Here is a 10586-nt window from a genome sequence, read left to right on the forward strand (position 1 = left end):
CTTGGTCTTTAAAATAAGGAAAATGGATAACTTCTAGCTCTTTCCCAAACTTTGGAGGAATAGACACCTTATGTAATACTTCGATGTGGATCATAGTTTGCAAGACCATATGACAAATGACCATATATTTCATTTAAAATATTTTTATAGTTTTTCTCATCTAAAGTATGGATTTATTTTTCCTTTTTTTGTTATTTAACTTGTGTAAACTAGAAATATACAGTGAACATAATGTATACCAACATTCAACGTTAAATATTTCATTCGGTAGAATTTCTTTTTAACTGGGACAAGAAACCTGCAACATTATGACAATAAATTAGTTTTTTTTTAGAGGAATTGTACCTTAGTTATCAGCATGCCCTGCAATGAACCCAATCCATATTACAGTGAGGCCTCCATGACTGATTAACTGAGTGGAATTGAATTTGAAAAGCTCATTATTATCCTGCCTCAATTGAATGTTTTATCTGAAGTGTTTGTGTGCCCATATATTTGCTAGATTTTGCTAGCAGTGGCTGACGCCTCAAGTATTATGTTAAGCAAACTAAACAATCTGTCTTGACTTTTCCTATGGTGTATGTCATTTTACCTTTCACTCTGCATCTTTAATGCATTTTTTCCTAGCAGGAAAGCATCAAGTTGATGTCAGCAAAGTAGTAAAGGAAGCAAAGATCCCTGGAGGCAAGGACTCGTTTCATGTTGTTCATTAAAATCTTGGCATTGCCTTCAAGGAACTCTAACACTTAGACTTATGTCCCAAATCAAATTGATAAATTGTAATATATTCAGAAATAATTGTGGTATGCCATTAACCAAAAGATTTAATCAATGAATGTTTATATTCCTTGAAGGGAAGTTATATTTGTAGTGGATTGAACAGTGGATTATATGAATTTATACAGAGGATACTTTAACCTTGAAGGAGTAAAATCTTGTACTTTTCACCAGTTCAGCTTTATTAGCATTTTACTCTTTCACCTCCTAAATTATTTACATGTTAAGTGTTTTCCATTTTGGTTAATTTTACATGGAGGAATATGATTAAGTAACCTTTCTCCCCCAAATACAATAGATTGTACATGGATCAAGAGATATAGGATTATTTTGTTCATTCCTATCATCCATTGATATTAGAAACTGACACTTACATGTTATTGATTTTTTTTTTAAATGAACATTGCATGTTTTTTGAATGAGTGAGAAGCATGGCCCTGTTTTGCTGCTTTGTCCTTGCAGTGCCTTTGCTTGGTGGTAAGATGTGCACAGGCTTCACACAGTGTGTCAAGAAAATACCTATTCTCAGGTATACCCGAGGAACAGTAACAGCCTTCATCCTACAACAATTCTTCTGTGCATATTCTATTGTGAACATTTCAAATTCAAAATACATAAGGATTTTAATTTTAACCATTTGGTAAAGCATTTCACACACCATTATGGAATCTATCAGATGTTTATTCCACTGTAATCAATGAAATGCAATGCGTAGAGTTCTAAAACATGTAGGCAATTCATTTCAGAGGTTAATCACCATGTGCTGAACATTTAAATTAACTCAGATTGTCTTCAATCATTGTGACTCCTTAAAATCACCAATCACAAATTGTATGGTGTCATTTGTTATTTTTTCTTCTTCATCTGCAGTGACCTTGAGAACTTCAGTTAAATCCATTCCATAAACACCCAGTCAGAACCAGCTATGGCTGAATTCTGTTCATTTTCCCAACTCACATGAGCTGCCAATTTATTTCCTTCGTATCAATGTGTGTTCCTGAAAAAGTCAGTCCATTTTAAAAGGATTAGTAGAGAATTGTGGCACCTGGTTACAGAAATTGTATTTTGAGCCATGTTTACATCTATTTGGACAAATGGTCACCTGCGTAAGTAAAAGCTAGACCAGTGTCAGACAAGAAGTGTTCCAGGTTAAGAGTGTCTATCCTAAGCTACAGCTGGAACTTTTCTAGTTTTAAAATGCTGCTGTCTTCTATTTCCTGCTGAAATTTTAAATAAGTTTTTCCAATTTAAAAAAAATATTATGCTAGCTGATGACAGTAGTTTATTTTAGCAATTGAGTTTTACTTACAAATCAATTTCCTCTTCAAAACTATCGCTAAATTCATAAGACTAGTATTCACACCTTATTTACCAGAATAATACTTTAGTATCTGATGCTTTTTACCTTGTACCATTGCATCCAGTAAACTAGTTCAGACACTTTTCCCCAATATTGTTTTTTATGTACAAATTATATTGTACATAATAATATGCAAACAATAAATAACTCATTCATCTCTGCAGGTCTTTGATTTCTTCCTTTTAATCACAATTATTTTCTTTAATTCTTACTGCTCTTTCCTTCTATGCATTTAGGAGGTTTTAAAGAATTAAGTTCAGACCCTAAGAAAGTCATAAATGAGGCTGTGGAAGATACCTCAGATTGGATCTATGGTTTTATATCTGTGCTAAGTGATATATTTACAACAACAGACTACCCTGATGACGAAATGGATGAAGGTATTCAGAACAAACACACATGTACAGTTGATCTATTTTATAGAAAACGTGTAAAAAAAACGATGGAGCACCATTTCAACTTGCTTGAAGAAACTAAAATTACTTTGTTCCCTTTTATAGTGTAATTTTTGTTAAATTTAAAGTAAATGCAATATTTTTGTTTTCTAAGCATTTACAGTGAGAGATTTTTATTTTATGAACTTGGTAAGCTTCTACAACTGAAAATCCTCTGGTACTTTCTCACTTAAGCTATTTAAAAGGGAGGGCATTCTTCCAAATCTTAACAGTTCCATGTGATTATGTTTGGAACACAATAAAATTATCTTAAAATTAGCTATTTCTGTTTTGATTTTAAAAGTACACAAATTTCTAGTCCCTGCTGATATTAATCCCTGATTATTGGAAATTGCTCAGCATAATAGATGAGAACTTGTTGTTTTACTGTTAAGAATGGCTGGTAAGCCTATAAATCTCTCCTCTGAAATGAGTATGATGTGAAATTTATTTGAGCAGTCTCAACCAGTTCCCTGCGGGAATTGGTAAAGATTAAGAAACTAATCATGAGTGCCACTATGTGACATTAAACAAGCTCTCCCATTTAGAGGTGCTAGAGGAAAAGTTGATGTAAAAATGGAAATGTCATACTGATTGAGTCAGGGGATATACTTTTGAGGCTTAGGTTAAGGTATATTACAAACCAAGAACAAAGAAAATTTACAGCCCAGGAATAGGCTCTTTGGCCCTCCAAGCCTGAGCTGATCCAAATCAACTGTTTAAACCTGTTGCCCAATTCCTAAGCATCTGTATTCCTCTGCTCCTCGCCTACTCATGCATCTGTCCAGTCGCATCTTAAATGAATCTACCGTGCCTGCCTCTACCATCTCTGCTGGCAACATGTTCCAAACGCCCACCACCCTCTGTGTGAAGTACTTGCCGCGTGTATCCATCTTAAACTTTCCACCTCTCACCTTGAAAGAGTGACCTCTCAGTATTGAATCCTTCACCCTTGGAAAAAGCTTGTGTCTATCCACCCTGTCTATACCCTTCATGATTTTGTAAACCTCAATCAAGTCCCCCCCCTCAATCTCCTTTTTACTAATGAAAATAAACCTAACCTTTTTTCATAGCTAGCACCTTCCATACCAAGCAACATCCTTGTAAATATTGTTGCAGCACAGTTGAGCATTTAGCCCATGTTACCACAAAGTACTTGTATAAAAATTATGACAATGTACCAATTTCTCCTCACTTTAAAGAAATAAACTTTCATTCAATTATGTGAGAGGGTGGGAAGAAGGCAGGTATAAATATGTAGAGATATGCAAAACGTTTTGGGAGAATTCAACAAATTCAAGCTAGCAGGAAGTGGGAGGTGTAGGTTAGCTCAGTTGACTGGATGCCTGATTTGTGATGCAGAATAACATCAACAGCATGGATTCAGTTTCCTTACTGGCTGAGTGGTTCCCTTTCTCAAGATTTCCCTCACCTGGTGACTCTCAGGTTACACCACTACCAGTCATCTCTATCTAATTTCAGAGTAGCCCGATAGTCCAATAGGCGACTTTATCGTTACCTAGGATGAGACCTCTAGAGTTGGAAGTGAATATCATAAATTCAGACCCTTGTCCGTATTAGTTTTTCATTCATTCATTTATGTCAGGAAAAAAACTTTTATGCAATCAGTGAGTAAGATTCTAAGCTTGTAGCATGTATTTCCCGATCAATTTCTAATTTATTCTGGCTTTCGGAGTTCTGGCTATAAATGGATTATTGAAATAAAGGGTAATGGCATTCCTGTCAAATATAATCACAGGATAACCTAAAAATAATATTGTTAATGCTTTTTTGTTATCCAGGCATGGAAAGACAAATATATTTTAACATTACTTGGAATAAGCCACATAATTCATGTCAAATATATTTTCAAGAAATTATTTAACTCCCACTGCAAAAAAAATCACATTATAAGAACATAATGCTTCCATTACCTTTACTGGAATTATCTTAACAAAACATTATAGAAGGCACAGGAAGAATATCAGTTTCTAAATATTATTAAAATGTTTGAATGATTACTAAGATTATAATACCAGATGTATGATTCAAGTAACTTTGCTTTGTTCTCATTCATATTCTAAAGCATCCCCAAAGTTGCATTTTCTCACACTGATTCTTAGAACTGCAAAGCTGAAGAATTATATCGTTATGAAAGGAATGATTTTTTTCACGTGATTTTTGATTAAAATTCCATTGTGTCCTGTGAAGTTGCTTGTAAAATTAGTATTCTGCCTGTTGAATGCCTCTTCATTTTTCCAAATACATTTCTTTCAAAATTCAATTGCACGTGCGTGTATACAAAAAAAAACTAATGCCTTTGTCACTCTTTGATTCCGAATATGTTTCAGTGGCACTGACTTTTTTATGATTAATGTTGAATGTGTTTTGAATGTCTCCTCAGAAAAGTTGATATTGTTAATGAGATAGACAAATTGCTAAAAGTGAAACAAAACTTTTAGTTGTCTGAACTTGCGATTATGAAATTGGAGGATGGATCTGTTTGGTTTTATCCATATAATATCTTTTGTTTCATATTCCTCAAATGTCAAATTTGCTCAATTGGCCACTCTTGCTGGTACTCAAATATATGGGAGGAGTAATATGGTTTAACCCAATCTAATTCTTGATTCATCTATATGCATCCTTATTTACTAGCAGGGATCACTGCCAAACAACAAGAAAAATTAAATTTATGTAGAATTTTAAACAAAGTAAATGTTCTAAGACTTCACAAGTGTAACCAGACAAAAAATAATACTGAGCTGAAGAAGATATCAGGATAAATTGCAACAAGCTTGAACAAAAATAAAACAGAATTAAGAGCTATGTTAAAGGGAAGGGAGAATTTAGAGAAGTAGAATGGTTTAAGAAGGAAATTTTAAGGTTTAGGGTCAAGGCTTCTAAAGTCACAATCATCAATGGTGAACAATGGAAGCGAGGGATGCACAAGATGATTTGGAAGAATGGAGTTCATGCAGGATTGTAGGGCTAGCAGAGACACTGGGACAGTGCAATTAAGAACATGGAAAAACATTATGAACATGAATTTCAAAATCAAGGCTAAGATGGGCAGAATACTGTAATTTTCTAGGCAATTTAGGATGGACTAGGAGGTCGGCATCTTCTCTCTGCTGTGCTATATTGCCAGTAGTGGGAAGAAGGGTGGTGGTACACATACCAGAAGGACATTGAATCATTTAAGTGGCCAATTAAGGGCTGCTTCCCATCTCTATTTGCATTTTCTCTGCGTTTGAAGGCCTGCTGTCAGGTGAAGAGGTCATTCATTTTATAATTGAATAGCTTGCTGGAGGACTCTGAGGAAGCCATTTTTTTTCTGTGAATTCCATACCTAAACAAAGGACCCTTGAAACTAATGGTTGCTCTTGCAGTGATGGTTCTTCATTATTTCTGAAACTTGGGGCCAGGATACCTAGTTCTGATTTCCCCCAGTCTACCTCATTGGATCTCAGGGCTGCCCTATCATTCTGATGCCCCTATCTAGAAATATATTCACATCAATACCCAGTGCTAGTGGTGGCACTGCTGAGTTGTTCGCAATATGACAGATTGGCAGGTTTTGGGGAATGCCACTATCCCTAATTGAGCTCCCACTCTAGGTCTTGCTACTGACTGAAGTTCCTCTTGTTTTCAGCCCAGAAATTTCTCCCCCTCTTGCTCCTCTTCCTGGTTCCCAGTGAATGTCTCCATTTTGGGCTTCACCTCTCTCAGACTCCACACCTCTAGGTAACCACTTTAAGAAGAGAATAAGAAATCCCTGCAATGACTGAGACTTTTATAGAAGGGTATTTGGGGACACTGTCCAACCAGTCTTAGGACTGGAAATGCAATTTTTAGAAGCCCAATGACCTGTGCAATGCTTGCCTTTTTTGAGGAGAAGTTACTTCTTGTATCACGGCTGTACCTCTGTCTGAGCCATAGTGGAGGAGTTGACAGCCATTTCTTCAAGAGGTATTGATTGTTGCCTGGGATCTACCAATGCACTTCTGCAGTTGGAATGAAACTGTGAGGCTGCCCGGACTGTTGGAGGGTGAAAGAGTCATGGCAGTTGCCAAGACCATGAGTACACCCTTGTAGGAAGCACCTACTGTGGTCATTGACCAGTTGGATGTTGAGTGAATCTGAGTGGATGGTTTCCGGGTATCTTGATGGTCAAGGCTCTGTAATCAAGAATAACCCGATGCTATAGCAGTACAGCAATAGTCAGAAAAAAAAACAATACCCTCTGTTCCTGCAAGACTGAATCTGTTATGAAATGAATATACTATCCAGCTCTGCAAAGAAGCTGTTGGCAATCTATAAGATGCAATGTTTTGTTGCTGTTTGTGAGTTGTCACTAAATTCAGTAGCTGATTCAAGGATGGAGCCAGAATCAAAGATGTTCCAGATGATGGTGACTTTGATGATTACTGCAGGGCATGGCACGTGTGCTGTGAAGTTTGAGGCCTTTTGCAGTGCACAAAGTTCAAAATCACACAACACCAGGTTACAGTCCAACATGTTTATTTGAGAATACTAGCTTTCAGTGCGCTGGTCCTTCATCAGATAGATGTGGATCAGGATCATACGACACAGAATTTATAGCAAAAGGTCACAGTATCATGCAATTGAAATAATACATTAAACAAATTAGTGGGCAGCATGGTGGCACAATGGTTAGCACTGCTGCCTCACAGAGACCCGGGTTCAGTTCCCGCCTCCGGCGATTGACTGTATGGAGTTTGCACATTCTCCCCGTGTCTGTGTGGGTTTCCTCTGGGTGCTCCAGTTTCCTCCCACAGTCCAAAGATGTGCAGGTTAGGTGAATTAGCCATGCTAAATTGCCCGTAGTGATAAGTGATGAGGGGAATAGGTCTGGGTGGGTTGCTCTTCGGTGGGTCGGTGTGGACTTGTTGGGCTGAAGGGCCTGTTTCCACACTGTAAGTAATCTAATCTAAAAATTAGATTGATGTTAAGTCTTTCATCTTTGTGAAGGGGTTACGTATCCTTAATACGTAAATACCAGAAGTTCTTTTAAGTCACATTCTCAAGATAACTTAAGGTTTATAAAAAATAGTGACATCTCAGTTCAGACAATGTATTATAGATTAGATTAGATTCCCCACAGTGTGGAAACAGGTCCTTCAGTTCAACAAGTCCACACCGAACTTCCAAAGAGTAACCCACCCAGACCCATTTCCCTCTGACTAATGTACCTGACACTATGGGCAATTTAGCATAGCCAATTCACCTAACCTGCACATCTTTGGACTGTGGGAGGAAACTGGAGCACCCAGAGGAAACCCATGCAGACACAGGGAGATTGTCCAAACTCCACACAGATAGTCGCCCAAGGCTGGTATTGAACCTGGGACCCTGGTGCTGTGAGGTAGCAGTGCTAATCACTGAGCCACCGTACTGCCCCAATGTGAGGTTAGAGTCTGTCTGCATCCCATCCTTGAGTCAGACTGATTCTATTTCCAAAGTAGGAATTTACAAAATATTATATGGATTGACTGCCTGCAGGTTGTGTGCTTTTTGAGGTAAAGTTGAATGTATCTGCAAATACAATTCTGCAAATGCAAATTCACCCCATAGACTTATATATGTGTGTGCGCGCGTTCAGTGTGTGAGTGTGAGTGCGCATGAGAGAGTGTGTGTTTGTGTTTATGCGTGAGTGCGACAGAGTATAAGCCTGTGAGGGGATGTGCATGGTTGAGAGTGTGGAGGGTGTATGTATCTGTGTCTAAGTGAGAGCGTGTGTATGAGACAGGGTCTGCATGAGTGTGTGAGAGGGAGAGAGAGTATGTATAGTGCAATGGGGTTATCTCTAGTGTGACATAAACCCAAGGTACCAGTTCAGGCCATCCCCATGGGTACCAAACATGGCTATCAGACTCTGCTCGGCCACTCTGCGTTGTTGCATATCCTGAAGTCTGCCTAAGATGATGGTCACCTGAAGATCCGAGGCTGAATGTCCCTGACTGCTGAAGTGTCCCCTGAAGGCACAGATATTTGTGACCAGTTGCCTGGGAGTTTCAGTCTCCTGCACTACTAATTCTTGGTAATTTCTCAGTATCTCTGTCTTTAAAGGTGGATCCTGTGTTAAGGGTTTAGCCTTCATTGCCTTTCCATTGCTTTTCCTAGCCCATTTCTCCTATTGTTTAGGTTTCTGTCCTCCCCTACAAAGACTGTACGTCTTTAATACCACTGGGTCAAAAATGGTATGAAGGGTACTCCTATTGTCAGCTGCGGTCTTCTTTTGGGACATGTGCCTTCTCTGTTGTGCCTGGACGCATAATGTCAGGAGAGGTGATGACTCTATTCAGTGCTTGAGTGCTTGGTACCCACTTACCCCTCCTCCTGTTTAGTGCTAAGGGTGCCTTCTTTCCAAATGCTGAGTTCCCCTTATGGTCTGAAGTGATAACCTGGAGAAGCCATGAATATCTTTCTACCATATACCCATCTCCCTCAGCGGGTCAAAATGGGCAGTGTATGAAACACAAGCACTCCCAGAAAAATTTGAACTCTCCCTTTCTAACAAGATGCTTCAGGATTTTAGTTTGGCCTGATTTGGGTGCTGGATGGGATCCTGTCTTGTTTTCCTTCCAGCCTAATGAACATTATTAAAGCTGGGAATGACGTTTTGATACCGACATGCTGACCAGTAACAGTATTTTGGGCTGTGCCTGGCTCTGTTCCTGACTTCACTGAGGAGCTGGGTGCCCAAAACTTCAACTCAACATAACTATTAAAGGAGTTATCCACTGGGATTGGAGGTCAGGTCAGTAAAATTAGTTTCAAGGAAAAAGGCTCAGGTATCCTTTGATTAGTTGCTGAGTTAATGTGTCTCAGGACTCTTCTCTCCATCTTTCCTAAATCTGAGAAATCATACAAAGAATTGAGCTCCTTCTGGATATTCAATAATGGCTGAAATAAGAGTTAAAGCTAGTTGAGAAATGGTCCACGGCAGGAATATAGAAGTAGAAATTTGTTTCAAGCAGTAACACAAAACAATTATCACATCAGCCAGCTATGAAACAGTCCACCTGATATTCATTTCCATGTAGGAGGAGGGTATGCCCCATTACACCATATTTTTGTAATGCATCCTTTGAAAAAAATGTCTGCTTTTTCCCATTGCCCTATTGGTTGCTGCTATGGATGATTGCAAATTATTGTTATTGAGCAATTTGATTGGTTGGCTAGAGCATGATTGTAATTTGCAGTGGAGCAGAATTCCTAGCACATCATTGAATATATAAAAGTGTGCCATAACACTATGAAATGCACTAACAACACAAGATTATAGACTGCAAATTGTAACAGTGGGCCTTGAGCTGCTTGAAGCAATCAGTGAAATAGTTTATTGCAGTTCTGTTGCAGGAGGAAGTCTGAACCTTCCTGTGCTGTGGCCATAACAGCAAGAGAATTAGTGGGATTTTAGACACACCAGAAATTACTTGAAAATGTCATTATGATCAGGAAAAGATGTATGAATTGACTCTCCCTCTTTTTTAACGCTATCAGTTGCCCACAGTAATTTTTGTTCATTCCTTTTAGCATTTAACTATATTGTACTTCAACTAAATAACATTTAATTGTTTTGAACGTGAAGGAGCCTATTATAATTTCTTGAATAAAAGGAAGAGGACTTTAATTGCTTATGAACATTGCAAAAGATTAAAATGTGACATTAAACATAGAGTCATGGAGTCATAGAGATGTACAGCATGGAAACAGACCCTTCAGTTCAACCCGTCCATGACGACCAGATATCCCAACCCAATCTAGTCCCACCTGCCAGCACCCGGCCCATATCCCTCCAAACCCTTCCTGTTCATATACCCATCCGAATGCCTCTTAAATGTTGCAATTGTACCAGACTCTACCACATCCTCTGGCAGCTCATTCCATACACGTACCACCCTCTGCGTGAAAAGGTTGCCCCTTAGGTCTCTTTTATATCTTTCCCCTCTCACCCTAAACCTATGCCCTCTAGTTCTGGACTCCCC

The 10586-nt window shown here is 38.5% G+C and overlaps 1 protein-coding gene across 1 annotated transcript in view; it reads left to right on the forward strand.

Annotated features, from left to right (window-relative positions):
* Positions 1-10586, forward strand: part of LOC122539894 (triadin-like) — a 141009-nt gene that overhangs the window by 77031 nt on the left and 53392 nt on the right. The window contains exon 3 of the mRNA XM_043675049.1: positions 2374-2517. Coding sequence (XP_043530984.1) covers positions 2374-2517 — 144 coding nt within the window. The remainder of the gene's footprint in view (positions 1-2373; positions 2518-10586) is intronic.

Source organism: Chiloscyllium plagiosum, chromosome 3, assembly GCF_004010195.1.
Source record: "Chiloscyllium plagiosum isolate BGI_BamShark_2017 chromosome 3, ASM401019v2, whole genome shotgun sequence".
Taxonomy (NCBI): domain Eukaryota; kingdom Metazoa; phylum Chordata; class Chondrichthyes; order Orectolobiformes; family Hemiscylliidae; genus Chiloscyllium; species Chiloscyllium plagiosum.